The 16,816-nt window shown below is 40.6% G+C and overlaps 1 protein-coding gene across 16 annotated transcripts in view; it reads right to left on the bottom strand.

The window, feature by feature from the left end:
- Positions 1–16,816, bottom strand: part of cacna1bb (calcium channel, voltage-dependent, N type, alpha 1B subunit, b) — a 183,842-nt gene that overhangs the window by 67,894 nt on the left and 99,132 nt on the right. For 12 of the 16 annotated variants that reach the window (XM_072661537.1, XM_072661536.1, XM_072661542.1 and 9 more), the window contains 10 exons: positions 14,550–14,665; positions 13,434–13,523; positions 9,822–9,911; positions 7,619–7,837; positions 6,784–6,896; positions 6,426–6,538; positions 5,965–6,096; positions 813–885; positions 543–660; positions 360–427 (listed from right to left, as the gene is read on the bottom strand). In XM_072661537.1, the coding sequence (XP_072517638.1) occupies positions 360–427; positions 543–660; positions 813–885; positions 5,965–6,096; positions 6,426–6,538; positions 6,784–6,896; positions 7,619–7,837; positions 9,822–9,911; positions 13,434–13,523; positions 14,550–14,665 (1,132 nt within the window). The remainder of the gene's footprint in view (positions 1–359; positions 428–542; positions 661–812; positions 886–5,964; positions 6,097–6,425; positions 6,539–6,783; positions 6,897–7,618; positions 7,838–9,821; positions 9,912–13,433; positions 13,524–14,549; positions 14,666–16,816) is intronic. The other 4 variants (XM_072661541.1, XM_072661551.1, XM_072661544.1 and 1 more) reach the window with 1 other exon arrangement.

Here is a 16,816-nt window from a genome sequence, read left to right as displayed (position 1 = left end):
AGCAGAATTCGCTAATTAGAAGAGGTGTCTTGATTTTTATATATATATATATATATATATATATATATATATATATATATATATATATATATATATAGTGAATCCTGATACTGTCAGCTGTAGTTTTAGGACCTAGCCTACTTTAGGAGACCGCATGGCTTTTGTAAAGAACAATTTATTTGAGTTCTGCTTGGGATCATTATATTTCCTGTACGTAAGAGCTTTGAATCTAGCCCCTGGTGCACTGCAGCAGGCTGGCTGACAATCAGTTATGCGTCTCTAAGGTTGTTCTTGATGTAGAATTACAAACGCCAAGAGTAGGACTAAAAAGATGAAGCAGAGTCGATCAATAAACTCACCTTTGTCAGTTCCTGAGCATTGGCAAGGTTATCGACAGCGATAGCCAAGAATACATTAAGAAGAGTGTCTGGTTCAGCTCAAGTTAAAGACATAACTGTACTGAAGGCATAACTGTGATAAGATCTCCGATCAAACAGTATGTGTTGTCGTCAGAGCAGTTTTGGTAACGTGACAGAGGATACAGTTTCCAAAGAGAGTGAGAACAATGAAGTAAATGGAGGAAAACATCCCACGTCTGACGCCCCCCTGAGACTCAATCCCGTGATACATCACTGCATTCCAATCCTCTCCAGTCAGAATCTGCAGGGGACACAAAATCACACAAAACATAATCAGAGAGCACAAAATTATGTTAAATACATACAATTACATGCAAATACATTTAAATCTGGATATTTCCATTATTTATTAAACTGAATAAAATTTTAAGAGGAAGGGAAGACATGGCGCACCTGGAAGACTGTCATTATGGCTGCTGGGAAGTTGTCAAAGTTTGTAGTGGGCGTTTCTTTATCAAAATTAAACCTTTTTTTGGAAAAAGAAAAAAACATTAAGTGTCTCAAAGAAGTAATAAACTGCAGTCTTCAGACATACACATATTTTTGAGAGAACATTTGGAAACTGACAATAATAAGCAATAAAAACCTACTCTATTAAATATTAAACCACACATTGCATTACGTGCTACATTATGCAGCATTTTTCTTAACAGCTTCATCATATTGATCTTCCACTGACTGTAACAGGGAAATGGCGTCTCTGCCATTGCCTCTCCAAGAAAAACCCTGTAATTTTACTCTACAGCCTCAGTCCACAAGCTCCTTTCACTTCAGATGTAAGTTCTGTATCTCTCAGCTCAACAAATGCACGTTTGGAGCTGTCCATAGGGGGCACTCATTGCACGATTTGTATTTACTACAGTAGTGCAAAAGTAAATTACACTCCCCAACGGTAGGAGGAACCCAAGAGAACAAAATACCAATTCTTACATACTGCTGCTTTAACATAAAACTCTGTAAGTGCACATGGACACTGATCCCTGGTGATCCCTGGTAAAATCTCATAGCTACATAGTTATAGCCTCACAGCTTAGATGTAAAACTAACTAAAAGCAAACCTTTACACCAACAGACACCAAACTACACTACACTGACAAAAGTAATGAGACACTTGCTCATTCATTGTTTCTTCCAAAATCAAGGGTATTAAAATGAGTTTATCCAGCTGTATCTACTGTCCAGAGAAGGAGACTTTCTACTAGTTTCCACAAAATGTTGCGTTATTGAGGTCAGGATGTTGGTTGAGCACCACCCCATTCATCCAAAAAGTATTGGGATGAATCAATCCTGGGGGGCTTTGTACGGTGCCGATAGGAGAGTCCTACCCTGTTGGAATTACTTCTCTGCAGGGTCTAGACAATCTGTGTGTGCGTGCGGATTTGCACATCTGTGTCAGCAATAGATGCAACCTAAAGTAGCTGAATGCTTTCATTAGAAGGGGGGTCCACAAACATATGGACACATAGTTTATCTTGTTCTAGGCAGCTCTAAAACAAACTGATTTTATGACTGACTCTGCTAAGCTGCTACTGTAGCTTATGGGTTTGACCCACTTGAACCCCTGGTACCCGAGACACTGCTTCTATTGACTTACTAATGCTAAGAGGACTGACAGAAGGCTGTTCAGCAGTTATTAATGTAGATTCTACACAATGCCCTGAGAAGTGAAAACATCTCAGATCTGCTCAATGTATCTAATATCTCTCATTTCTCTCAGTCATTTATATATTTTCTATATAATCCTAGTAAATTCACCTCAATGATCTTATTTAATTGTGTAAATGTGTTGAAATTTAATTAAGTGAGAAGAAAATATGAAGTATACATTCATCTGCACTCTCAAATAACAACAATAGCCTTGCTTTCATGACTGTGATTCAGCAGGCTCAGCCAGTTAAGGTCCTGATAGCTTTAAATCCTCAACCTTTTCCAGCCTCTAAAGAGGCTCTCCATCTCTGATTTACCAGTGACTGCTGGGTAATGAGTGAAACACATTCGCTTTCATGCTTTTGAGATTGACTTGGAATGGCTACAAAACCGCTGACTCACCCTCAGTGCCAGGCAGAGCATTTCAGTTTACACAGTTTACACCAAATCTACACCAACACCCAGCGCTGCACTGCTTCTGTCACTCTGGTTAAGTATGGTAAAATCACACACCTACTTAATTACTTAGGACTGAGAAGGAGTTGGTCACATTGATGGAGAGACAGACAGGGAGAGTGAAAGAAAGACAGAGATCTATTTATTCAGGAAGTTGACAGCAGGAGGCCTATCATTAAGGCAAGCAAGCATGTTGTATAATCAGCTCGGTAAGTCCTTGAACAAGGAAATGGAAATCCCTGCTGCCGTGCTGCATCTCTTTCCCACTCACAAATGTTTGCTAAGGAACGGAAGCCGGATTACAAAGGAGTAGGAGGGAAGGGTGGATAGAGGATACACTGTGGCCAATGGGAATGGTTTCAAAGCAAAAAATAAAAGGAATACATATAAGAATCAAAATGTTGAGAATGAGCCTATCCATGCCCCACCGGCAAACGCTTTCAGACTACAGTTCAGACAAACTTTATAACAGTTTATAATAGTTTATAAATAATAGCACAGGCTTTCGGACCAATCAGTACAAATTGGAAGCATGGTGCCCATGTATTATGTGTGGAACTGTCACACAAGCCTAAACACATGGTTCATTGACCTTGTGTAGGAAAAATGATAAAGGACGGCTCAAAAATTGTTAGATGTTAGATATTAGAAGAGTGGCTGATGTTCAACTTGATTTACTCCACCATGTAAACATTGGTGGGAATTTGTGACAGGGTCTAAACCAGCAGACTCAGTAACCAAACAGAGCCACAAGCTTCAAACTCTCCATGCACTAAAAGATGATTTACTAATAGAACAGCTTAAAATTTACTATATTACTAATGTTTCATCACTGCCACACAAAAGCCTTGCATCTCCAAAATGCCAACTTTACAGAAGAACTAATATACTACAATATACTACAATATACTATACTACCACACTAACTGGTGGGAAGTTTGTAATAACACTTCCGCCGGTGCTCCATAGGCTTTTTAAGGGGCTAACTATTTTAGCTTAAACTTTTTGGAGTTTCTATTCTATTGGACATTTAAAACAATATATGAAACCACGGTCATTCAAATTCTGTCAAAAAGTGGAAAAGCACAAAAACGGAGATACAAAGGTTTTGCGTGACAGCGATGATTTATTATTCTAACACTGAAATCCAGCATTTCTTATAGCAAAAATCACTATTTCTGCACTGTTGTACATGAGCACCAAATTACACTCCCTCAAAAATGAAAGCCTCCCTCAAAAACTGTGGAGTCTTCCCATCACAGTGGCAAGAAAAGGAAAACAAAATCTGTCAAATTTGAGAAGTTTAAAATGCTTTTTTCAGGGTGAGAAGTAAGAATTAGCAGGGTGTTAGTTTTGCAATGCCACAACATTTGATGGTAGAAAAGGAAATGAATCGTGAACATATAGGTGGAATGGGATTTCTGCAAAAGTAAGCATATCCAGTCAAGCAACAGTTGCTGTCAAAGATCTTATCTGTGGGCGGAGCATGGGTACGTTTGTTGCATTTCTGCCAGTAAAATTCTGAGCACAATTCTGTGCCCCATCCACAGACAGTGGGATATTTTTAAAATTGTAGGATTTTCTTTCTTTTCTTAACAGCGTATCTGGAAATCTCATTCTACATGCAAAAATGGCCAAAAATTGTATGATCATGATCATGTAAGCTGAATTTGAGCGCAGTATGTTCGGTCACAGTGTAATAATAGAGTAAACAGTGTTTTTACTCTGAATCAAGCACGCTGCAACATTGTGATTTTAACACAGGAACAAAATTACCAAATATGTTCCAGTGGCTAAAACCTAATGTGGACAGAAGGCCAAACTACAGAATAAAAAAAATACACTTTTTTTTATTCTGTAAATTTAACATTTGTGTACATTTGTGTAAATTTAACATTTGTGTACATGTGGACGGCCTTTGTCAACGTAAACAGAGGATTCTTAGATTGACGTAATCACGGCAGGTTCTCTGCATCCTTTCTGTTCAATAATTCAACCACTGAAGCTCCACTTCCCGAATCTGCTACCAGAGCTGCGGCTGACAGCAGGAGACAATCTTGTAGTCTATTATACAAACCACACCGGACAATTAAACACATGTTGTGACTGGGCCTCTGCACACATTGATAAGGTAGCCATGTCTACCAGATGGTGCCTTCGGCTGACTCCAGCCCAGCGTAAACCACATCAGCCATGGCGAATAGGTCTTTGATTGGCTCAGAAAACTGATCTGCAGTCGGCACCACGGGGCACAGCGTGCTGCACAAAGTGCTATCAAAGCCTCACTGCAGGGTCGGACCCCGCTGTGGCTATAAAAAGCAGCTCCTGATGGCGCAGCCTCAAAGCTTTCTTGGGATGCAAAGCAAAGTGAACAGGGTTGATTTGGGAGAGCTTTAGAAAATGAAACTTTTTAAATGAGCTTTTTCTTAACTTGAGAATGGAGGGAAAACTGTGAACTGTCATCCTAGAGAACACTTCAATAAGACCTTATTGACTTTCTTACTTTTTCTCTAATCAACGACTGATTAGCTGCTGCTAAACTAAATGTGTTTTCCTAATCATGTCCTAGAGAGCTGAGAGCAGACAGGGTAAGACTCTGAAACATCTAAAGACAATGCAGATGTTTCAGATGATGTTTACTTGTCGATTCACCAAGATTCAGAAGTATGTGAGCTAGCTAGACTATGTCCAAAGATTTGTGGCCACCCTTTTTAATCAATACATTCAGTCATATGGAATGGAATGGAATAGGTGTCCCAATACTTGTGTCAATGTAGCATAGCTAGCTACCAAAGCAAGATATACACCATATGGACACATGTTGGGGCACCTGCTATCAAGATCACAGGTATTAAAAGGGAATTATCCTGTTTTTTGCAGTAACTGTATCTACTGTCCAATGAGGATTTTAAATGAGATTTTGGAGCTTTGTTGTGAGGATTTGATTGCAGTCAGCGACAGGAATGTAAGTAAGATCAGGTCATCCCAAAAGTATTGACCTGATGGAGCACCACCATCATTCAGTTTCACTGATCCACAGTTCCATGCTGGGTTTTTTTTTTTTACCCCTCTAGCCCACGCCAGGCATTAGGCATAGTGCCAATAGGTTTACGTTTATCTGCTCCAGAGAGTCCTATTCTATTAGCAGTACTTCTCTACAGGGACTAGACAAGCTGGGTGTGTGTGCATTTGCACATCTGTGTCAGCAATGGGTGCAACTTAAAGTAGCTGAATACACTCATTAGAGGGGGTGTCCACAAACATTTGAACATTTAAGGCCGCCTATGAGAGTTTTGTGATAGTTATCTTGAGGCAACTTATAAAAGTAATATATAGTGATCCATTTAGGAACAGGGTCCTCTGGAAAGCCTGCCCTGGATCCCTCATACACAGATCTTTCAGATGGTTTTATATTATTTTAAGTTAAAAGGCGTCTACTCACTGTCCTCCAAAGAGCTGCATGCCTAGAAGAGCAAAGACCACAATGAAGAGGAAGAGAAGGAAGAGCAAGCTGATGATGGACTTCATAGAGTTGAGCAGAGACACCACCAGGTTCCTCAGAGAGTTCCAGTACCTATGCAAAGATGAAACTCTTAAGGCATTGATGGACCAACTGTATGTAGGCCCACACTTCACCACTTTTCACCATCATAACTGCACTAGACTTAATAATAATTAAAATAATGATAACAATTTCATAGACCCTAAAATAGAACCCTGTGGGGCTCCACAAAACATGTGTTACCTTTTGCAAGGAATTAGTAGTAGTTCCTGCATTAGGATAATTAACAGAATAATAAATACAGTGCTCAAATGGTTAAGGAACCACAAATGAGTGTTGTGTGTGATTCAGAACCTATGCTGAAGCCTGATAAAGAACACAAAATGAAACGGTGTCCGTACTTTGTAACTTTGAAAATCCGAAGCAGGCGCAGAGCTCTCAAGACGCTGATGCCGAAAGAAGCTCCTGGCTGAATAGCTGCCCACACCACCTCGAATATACTCCCCACAATGACCTGCGCAGACCAGAGGACATAGAAACACAGCAATACTGACTCAGAGTTCACAGCAACAGTGAGCAACATGGATAATAGAGGATAAATATCCTGCTTAATGAATATGAGAAGGGTAGGTTTGTTTAGCCACAGAATGTGGTCGTCCCTCCAGTGATGTGAAGTGGCTGTAAGTATCATAGTGGCTGCTAATGGCTGCGAGTGAGTGGGCCTCCTGGGCGCTTCTGATTCATCCAGCACTGACTCACCCCAAAGTCAAAGCAGTTGAACGAGGAGTGAAAGTAGTTCCTGGGCCCCAGGCCATACATCTTCAGAGTCATCTCAGACAGGAACAGACCCAGGAACACAAATTCAGCCAGGTCTAACACGTCACAAAAACACATGGCAGGAACACAGGACTAGATTAGAATGGCGTGGCAATATTTAGCACTTAGAAGTGATGGTTTAATAGCATATCATTACTTTCATGCTAAAGACTTCTGTCTCTATTGTTGCTGTTTTTTACTTTTTGAAAATAATATGCTCCAAAATTCTCCAAGGTTTTTATGCATAACAGCAAAAAACATGCTGCTTACTAGTGGTTTAGATGGTACCTTAGTCCACAATTGACTGTGCGTCTATTTGTGAGGGTTTTCAGGAGCTTTCAAGTACACTTAATTGCAAAACTTATAGAAACCAGATATATCACAGGGTTCTTCAAATTAAAAGTTAAAATGCTTATGCAACTATATTCATAGAAGCTTCTACAGGCTTTATTTCATGTTTAAGAAACATTATTAACCAATATCCCAGCTAAAATGTCCATGTGGGACCTGTATGAGAAGCCCCGCAGGAAACCAGAATGTTTTGGCCTCGGGTTCCACATTGGCACCACATCGCAATATACCCCACCAGGGTCAGCGATGAGACCACAAGAGGTTAAACATGAGCCCCATATGGATTGTACACTGCATAAGGGCCATGATGGGGCCCATTCGGGAAGCCCAACTGGGTCCCAGTAAAAACACATGTACAAACCCACCTAGCCCATCTAGCCAACCTAAATGTGTTCTTTATAAATACATAACAAGCTGCAGTACATACACAGTGAATGAGAGAGCCACTCAGGCTGGTCGTAGTGAACCATGGCCACACACAGTGTGTTTAGACCCACTATGCACAGCACAATCCAATAGAAGCTCTGGGCCTTCACCATGCGGCGGATGAAGAAGCGCACCCTCTTCTCTTTCCGGCGGAAGTACGAGGAGCTGTCGTTCTTACTGCTTTTTAGGCTGGCTCGGGCAAAGGGTGATCCAGGGGGTGCTGGGTGGCAAGAGAACATATTTAGAACACGGCTGAACAACAGGGATGCAACTAAATCTGCACTGAACGGGTGACATAGCTGACTTTTAAATAAGATAAGTGGTAGGCCTGAAAGTACAGTATCAATTTATTGATTTGTTTCAATAACAGTGGCAAAACTGTTAGAATTTATTGGTGTTTTTTATTTGCACTTCAATCCATTATCTGGACCTTCTTATCGAATTTTACTCTGGTAATTTTTCCCAGTATGTCCTGAATTTCAGCTTCTGTTTCTACCTGTAATTTTCATTTCGGTACATCAACCAATCAGCATTGGCAGCAACAATGAAAAACTGTTCACAGATCAGTTGCTAAGTTACCAGTGACTAAGCAGTTATTTTCTAAGGAGCCCAGTCCTGTGATCTTTAGGTGCTTGACACCACTCAATCCCCCAAAATGAGGAACCGCTGTCTTGGTCAGAATAGCAAGGCTAGGGTGTAGAGACAGTTCAGGTACCTCCAAAGATCCAACACAAAAGCTCACACGTTAAAAAAGAGAGAAAAAATAATTACATCAGACCCTCAAGTCTGTGAGAGAGCCCTTCAGAGGGGCCTGCTACTTCAGGGTGACGTGAACAGTTTAAAGTTGGAGTGTTATATCACGGCAGAACTAATACACACTAACTCCCACTCATATCTCCACTCCTGCTTCACTTGCCAGAGCTAATGGGCATATCTGCACTAATCCGAGACACTTGACACACATTTTACATCTGAAATACACAGGAGACTCAGCAGTGCTTTTATAAATGCAGTCTATCCAGGAAAATAGGACCTTTTTTGACATCTTCTAATTAGAGCTGCAAATGGATTTGAAAATGTTATTACCATAAACTTCCAAATCTTTTCAGTCCTCTCTGATGTTTTGCCATTCTGTTTATACATACTACAGCTCATAACTTTCAGAGCAATTCTTCAATTATATCAAATCAGAAATACATACAAAATGCTCCCAATAAAACTGCAATATATGGACAAAAGTATTGGGACACCTATTCATTAATCCTGTTTTTTTTTTTTTTTGCGTAACTGTCTTTACTGTCCAGGGAAGGCTTTCTACTAGATTTTGCAGTACTGCGGTCAGGATTTGATTGCATATTGTAGAAAAAGTGTGTTAATGAGATCAGAATGTTGGATAATCTTTACCCCACCTCATCCCCAACTTCCCAACTCATCCCAAAAGTATAGCATTGAGCACCATCAACTGTTCCAGTGCCCCTCAGCTCAATGCTGGGGGGCTTTGTACCCATTTAGCCCACATCTGGCATTAGGAATGGTGTCAATAGGTTCATGTTTATCTGCTCCAGAGAGTCCTATTCTATTGGCAGTACTTCTGTACCGGGACTAGACAAACTACATGGACTTGCAAATCTGTGTCAGCAATGAATGCTGAAAAATGAGCATTGACTACAATTATAAAAGTATTATCTATAATGCTTCACATTCATAAAGCAAGCATCATGGTTGAGGTGGGTAACGGTGACTAATAATACAAATACTACAAACATAAAAACTGCATTTTTAATAATTTACTTTGTTCTTCAAATACTTTAAATACTAAAGAGAACCTCTCTGGACACTGTTTAGTATCTGTTCTCATTGAAAAAAACAACAAACAAACTGACTGACAGGTTTGCAGGTTCAAATTCCATGACTAGGGTACTTCTGGCTGTGCTTTCCAAGTTCCAAGTATATCAATGAAATATGGCACGTGAGTGAATATGGCACGTTTCTATCGTACTATCATGGCACATTCATTTTATTATTAGACCTATTATAAGCTCAGAGCACTTTCGTAGCCCATTGGGACATAACCTTATTAATACACAGGGGATCTGTTTTCCACAGACTAAGAGCAAAGTCACGGTGTGTCTATACTTTGAATATAGTGGAGACATTTCTACTCACTCATTTATGGTAGAGAGGTGCCACACGTGAAGACTTACCGACAGAAGAAATGTCCGTGAAGCGCTCCTCTCCCTCCTCAGCACTAATAAGGTCATTCTTACCCTTTTTGACCTTGGCCCTTTTCAAAACTGCAAACACAGAAATACACAAACAAAACAATAGAGGAAAAAAAGTCTGCATTAGTTTGTACTTAAAGCAGTGATGGAATTGGCACAATGCGCCCATTACCACAAGTGCTGTTGATCAGCCAAGACAAGTTTGATGTTTTACTTTTGCACTAAACTACAGGGATAATGATGCTAATGCGCAATGGACATTCATAAGTTGGGCAGCATACTTTGGAAAATCATGGACGATTACTTAACACACAGTACTGAATGTATTCAGAAACATATTATGTTACAATACAGAAAAAGGCACTGGTTCATCACAGTGATTTATCAGTCTACTCAGGCTTTAGTAAAGTTCAGTAACACTGAGATAAATAACTGATCAGCACAGGGATTTATCAGTCTACTCAGGCTTTAGTAAAGTTCAGTAACACTGAGATAAATAACTGATCAGCACAGGGATTTATCAGTCTACTCAGGCTTTAGTAAAGTTCAGTAACACTGAGATAAATAACTGATCAGCACAGTGATTTATCAGTCTACTCAGGCTTTAGTAAAGTTCAGTAACACTGAGATAAATAACTGATCAGCACAGGGATTTATCAGTCTACTCATGCTTTAGTAAAGTTCAGTAACACTGAGATAAATAACTGATCAGCACAGGGATTTATCAGTCTACTCACGCTTTAGTAAAGTTCAGTAACACTGAGATAAATAACTGATCAGCACAGTGATTTATCAGTCTACTCATGCTTTAGTAGAGCTCAGTAACACTGAGATAAATAACTGATCAGCACAGGGATTTATCAGTCTACTCACGCTTTAGTAAAGTTCAGTAACACTGAGATAAATAACTGATCAGCACAGGGATTTATCAGTCTACTCACGCTTTAGTAGAGCTCAGTAACTGTAGCAACTGTTGCTTTAATGTGTGCATTTAAAGTGTTAGTATATGTCAAAAGCATCCCAAGGTTCATGAAACGACACACCCAATGACGTCTTCAGTCTTCAACTCACGACGCCTTTTGTTGCCATGCTTTCATTTTTTCAAAACAGCTAACTGCTCAAAGCCCAATCATTACATAAGCAACATGAGTTTAGAACAACTGAGAAAGATAGATGTATGCACACAGCAAGCCATACCTCACTGTGAGTCATCAGCCATTAGCACTCAGGAGATGCTGAGTAACTACACACATGCATGACTGAGCGCCAACCCCAAGCCTCATGCCCCCCCCCAAGCTCTCTATCTCAAATCTCCTCCTACCCATTGAACACAGCTAATAACAGTCTAATAACGAGTGGCTGTCAATCAAACCCGCGTCTCAGCGGTCTCAGGTGGTCTACTGTACATTGAAGGACCTGGCTTTTAGCAATTTCTGCCCCCGATGGCTGTATATCTCACACTTACTATGGGGCTATAGGAAAAGTAAAGCTACAGCATGTCTATATTTATACTCCTCTTTTATTACAGACCCTTAAGCTCCTCGCTGTACTGGTATGCTGTTGCAGCAGCCTAGCCGCTAGGCATCTCACACTGCAGTGTTTCCCCCTGGGACGTGTGTCTCAATGTGTGTCTGTGTGTGTGCCAGTGTGTGTCTGTGTGTGTATCTTTGTGTGTCTGTGTGATGCTAATCCAATTAACCCTGTTGTCTTAATCCCTATAATTACTTCTGGCATCCACGCCAGGCGTAATTGACAGAGATTATGGGCCTTGATAAAGCAGAACTACTGGGAACAGGAAGTTAAGCACATGTCAACGAATGTGTCGGGAAAGAGAGAGAGTTCAGGCCACAGAGAAAGAGAGCTAGAGAGAGAGAAATATAGAAAGTAAAAGAGAGAGAGAGAGAGGAGGGGCAAGGAAAAGAAAAAAAAAAACAAATAGACAGAGATTGGGAGGAAGAGAAAGAGAGGGTGGAAAAGGGAGAGAAGGGGGGAGAGAGAGCAACTGAAAGAGCCAAAAAGTGAGAGACATAAGGAGTGAATTAGAGAGAGAAAGAAAGTGAGAGAGAGAGAGAGAGAGAGGGAGGGAGAGAGAGAGAGAGAGAGAGAGAGAGAGAGAGAGAGAGAGAGAGAGAGAAAAGAGAGAGAGAGGAGGGACAGATAGACAGACAGATAGAGACTAGGAAGGAAGAGAAAGAGAAAGGGGGGGGAATGGGGGAGAGAAATAGAGAGAGGGAGATGAACAATGGGTCAAAGAGAGAGAGATGAAGAATGGACGAGAGAGAGAGAGAGATGAAGAATGGATGTAGGAGAGAGAGTAGAGGTTTCATCTTATTATTTTTGTTGTTTTTCTTATGATCCTATATAGACAGTATATGGACAAAAGTATTGGGACACCTGCTCGTTCATGGTTTCTTCCAAAATTGAGGGTATTAAAAAAAGAGTTAATCCTGCTTTTGTTGGAGTAACTGTCTCTACTGTCCAGAGAAGGCTTTCTTATTAGATTTTGGAGCATTGCTGTGAGGATTTGATTGAATTCACTAACAAGAGCATTAGTGAGGTCAAGTTATTGAATGACCATCATCACGTCCTTAACCCATCCTAAAAGTATTAGATTGACCACAATCATTCCAGAGAACACAGTTCCACTGATCCACAGCTCAATGCTGCAATGCTGGGGAGATGTATACCCCTCTAGCCCACACCTGGCATTAGCCATTGATGCAATATGTTCAGGTTTATCTGATCCAGAGAGTCCTAATCTACTGGCAGTACTTCTTGACAGGGACTAGACAGGCTATGCATGTGCATTTGCACATCTGTGTTAGCAATGGGTGCAAAATAAAGTATCTGAATGCATTCATTGAAAGGGGGGGGTGTCCACAAACATTTGGACATATAGTGTATTTTAAAGCCTAGTGTTGTTTTCGTAGTTTATGTTTACATGTTCATTGTAAACTGCTTTATCGTATCGTATCGCAGCCAGGCTACCAGTCACGCACCAGTAAACTCGAACCTGAACTAGTGGACGACAGAGCCGGACTGAAATGGACAACATTAGAGCAGGAGCAGCACACACACAAGTTACAGCAGGAGTTAAAAAAGACCACTGTGAATGTCAAGGGTAAAACCGGTGAGAAGAGGGGAGGCGAGCTTTGGAAGCACAGTAGTGTAAAGGGTTTCTATAACAGTCAGATTTCAGTATGGTCTAAAACAGAAACAGACAAGGGTAAGAGTGGCACAGAGACGGAAAGAAGGAACTAAATAAATGGGGAATCTAATCCTAATCCTTATAATCCTTAATGTAGTACGGAACATTTTGAAATTTGGTAGAACTGTAGAAGTGTAAAACTAAAAGGCTGCCTACAGTCTCTGAGCCCCATTTATTTCACTGTGTTTCCCAGGTGAAAAGATCAAACCACATCCATGTTTGATCCATATACAAACACTACTAATCGATTTGTGCTCCTGCAGAGCAAAATCGTCTTACTGAATGAAGGGGCAGATGAGGTGAGAGACCATACCTCTGTACACTGGCCTGGTTTACCATAGGCTGCTATGGTAAACCAGCCCTCAGTGCCCTAGCCCTCTTTTCACCTGGGTTGTTCTGTTTCTTCTTGTACCACGCACCATCCAGTGGAGATTTCTCCTCTGCATTCTGATCCTCCTCAGCCAGCAGCACTTCCTCTGAAACAGCAGAACATGATGCAGGTCAGATACAAAGTCTTGCTTCTAATTCACTGGCATGCAAAAACCTGGTATCTCCACTCCTATCTGTTTTGCACTGTTTGATATAATGTAAAACTGTCAGTTGTTCTTTACATTAGATCAGAATTTCATGGTAAAGTTATTAATTATATTTATATTAAAATAATCTCTCCTTTCCAAATTCCAGAGAATGCAGGATTTGTACCGGTATGGACATATCCAGTGTGTAACCTGTTTGCAGTAGAGGGTCAATCCTATGAATATTGCGTAACACTTTACTTGGATGCTCCCTTGCAGATGCCTCATAGATGATTTCCATTAATTGTCTTATTACTGTACTGAACTCTAAGCTAAATGTAAATGATTGTCTATCGAATGTAAACCAACACAGCCTAACCTTAACCTTGACCTGTACCCTTTTAGGGCCAGGTTTATGGTTAGATTTAGGGTTAGGTTTCAGGGTTGATTCAAGGTTAAGGTTAGTATTGGGTGCCATAGAGAATCAGTTGCATTTAATAGATATCCAGTTGAATGTTAAATGTCAGGTGTCTATAATGGACCAGCTAAATAAAGTGATGCAGAATAGCGGAACCAATACTGACACTGATTTTAGGGAGCTACAAATTCTAATAATCAATAATATTGACTGATATAAGGGAAAAGCCACCACTGGACTTCAAGCCCACTTGCACTTGTGGAGTACATATATAATAAAAAAATGTGTGCCCTAAACACAATTTCAATGAAAATATGCTTAATAGAGGTGGTCCTGAAAATAAGCATTTTTCAGAACATGGGAAAAACATATATACATATAGTAAAGTTGATGGTTCTTTAGACCTTTAAAAGGTTCTTCACATATATACAAATACTTCTCTTTTACAAAAATGGTTCTTTATGAGCCATTATCCTCATATCTGTTCTTCACAATATAGACAAGCTACTAAGTATCCCTGCTTGATGTCCCACAGGTTAACTGGTAAGAGTCTGGTGGAAGAGTCTTACCTGCCTTACAGATCCACTCCAGATAACCAGTGAGTTCTCTCTCAATCTGCTGTTGCCTCCGCAGCTTCAGGAACTCCTGTCTCTTTTCCACACGTTCTCTCTCTTTGGCAAACTCTCTGAGGGCACACACAAACACATGCACATGGACATGAGGGAACAAGAGAAAGAGAGAGAGAGAGTCAATGAAATGCACAGGTTAGCATGTGTAGCATTTACACCAATGATCCAAAACATTATGAACACCTGCTTAATATGCTGTTAGCACTCCACATGCCACCAAAACAGCTCCTTCTACTAGACCTCTGAAGGGGACCTGTGGTATCCAGCACCAAGCCGTTACAGCAGATCATTTAAGTCCTGTAAGCTGTGCAGTGGAGCTACCATGGTCTGGACTTGTTGTTCCGGCACATCCCACAGGTAAACAATAAATGTACCCAGCAGTTCATGACAAAGGAAACAAGACTAGTCAGACCAGATGACCTTCTTCCATTGCTCCAAAGTTTAATTTTACTGCCCATTTGTCCATTGTAGGTTAACTGGACATTAGACGGCCATTTGCATAGGCTCTCTGACCGATCTGCAACTACACAGCCTTCTGACACAGCCTTTCTTCTGTAATAATCATTACAATATCAGAGATTTGTGTCACAGTAGCTGTTTTGTTGGTTCAGCTCCCAGATGGAATAGCCTATGTTGCCCACACACATTGATGGGTCTTGGGCAGCCAACTGCCTTTGCTGGTTTGTGGTTTGTCCCTCCTTAAACCAATGAATTTTGTCCCATAGGCTAATGCAGCTCAGACTTGCGGTTTGGATGCTAACTGTGAGCTACCAGCTGGAATAAAAGAACAGTTTAAATTGCATCACCACCTTATCTACCGGAAGACAGGAATGCTCAATAAATAATGCTTATGCTTCAAAGCATTTGGAAAGTAGTGTTCAGTCAGGTAGGCTTTAACAGACACTAACACCAGCATTCTCTCAGTGTCATGACACTCTCTAATGCTTTGAGCAGACACTCTGATGTTCCGCCACTGTGGCCATCCTCTCTCATCTCTCTGGGTGTCCTGCTTCCCCCAGCTAGTCTGGAGTGGCCTTTCACTTCAAATAGAGTCATGTAGACCCCCTAGTGCGCCAGCTCTGCACTGGACAGGGCGACTAGTAAAAGGGACTCTTTGAAAGCTTGACTGTACTTGACTGGCAACAGAAAGCAAGTAAAAGAGTGTCAAGAAAACAAAAGGATGATGGATACAGATCAGGGGTGAGCATATGGGGGCTGCTGGCTGAGTAAAGGTTCCATTTGGAGGAGTTTTTTCATAGATTATACAGCCACACTGTGCAATTAGCTAAACAATAATGCTGTGCTTTGGAAATACACCTTTAAAAAGCTTATCTAACAAATACCTATAAAACTAGGGCATCATTCTCGTCATGGGGCAGGTAACGGACCCAACACGACAGCCAGCATTGATCTTGATTGCTTGATCACTCTGTAATCATGCCTCACTGCTGAAGATTCAATGCTTGCTACTGAGGGTTGCTTCAATAGCAAGCATTAAAATTCAATACTAAGCATTAAGTCTTAACAAATGACTGAGATCGGGTCAAATTTAAAATGGTCAATTCCAATACTTCAAGATACGCTTGGATCGGTTCTGATACCAGTCTTTCACATTGGATTGGGACTGTACACAGGTCCCAAACAAGATTGAGACTGATCCGGTCTACTTACAGAGCATTTATTAACCTTCTGCAGTCTCAGGACATTTTTTTCAATTTTGACATATCTTTAATGGCACTTGCATATGAGATGTTCAGAACACTACATGCTTAAAGGTCTCTTTTGGATCCTAACCAGCCAATACAAACCAGCTAAGGATATTTTCTGAGTAAACAGTGAAGCACTTTTGTAAGTATGCCTGAATGTAAATGTAAGTGTGTGAAGAGATACTCTAAACCTGAAAAATTGAAGTCAGACTTTAGAAACTCCATATTTTGTGTGAAAGCATACTTGTACTTATGTGGATGGACTGTTTTGGTGCTTGAAATGGGTTCAGCAGAGTCTTAGCTTCACAAAAGCATTGGAATGTATAAATAAAATTGTTTCTAAATAGAAGATGACACGTTTTTGAGTGTCCACTGCTCAGTTTCACACAAAATCAAAGATGAACGCATGAATCCACCAGTTACAGATGAGAGGCAGATGACTGACACACAAATCCACCAGTTAGACACAACAATAGGCAGAGACTAGTATCTCGACCAGTC

The sequence above is a fragment of the Salminus brasiliensis genome, chromosome 18, assembly GCF_030463535.1.
Source record: "Salminus brasiliensis chromosome 18, fSalBra1.hap2, whole genome shotgun sequence".
NCBI lineage: Eukaryota > Metazoa > Chordata > Actinopteri > Characiformes > Bryconidae > Salminus > Salminus brasiliensis.
The sequence above is the reverse complement of the archived record's forward strand: the minus strand, read 5'-3'. Positions and strand labels throughout refer to the sequence as shown.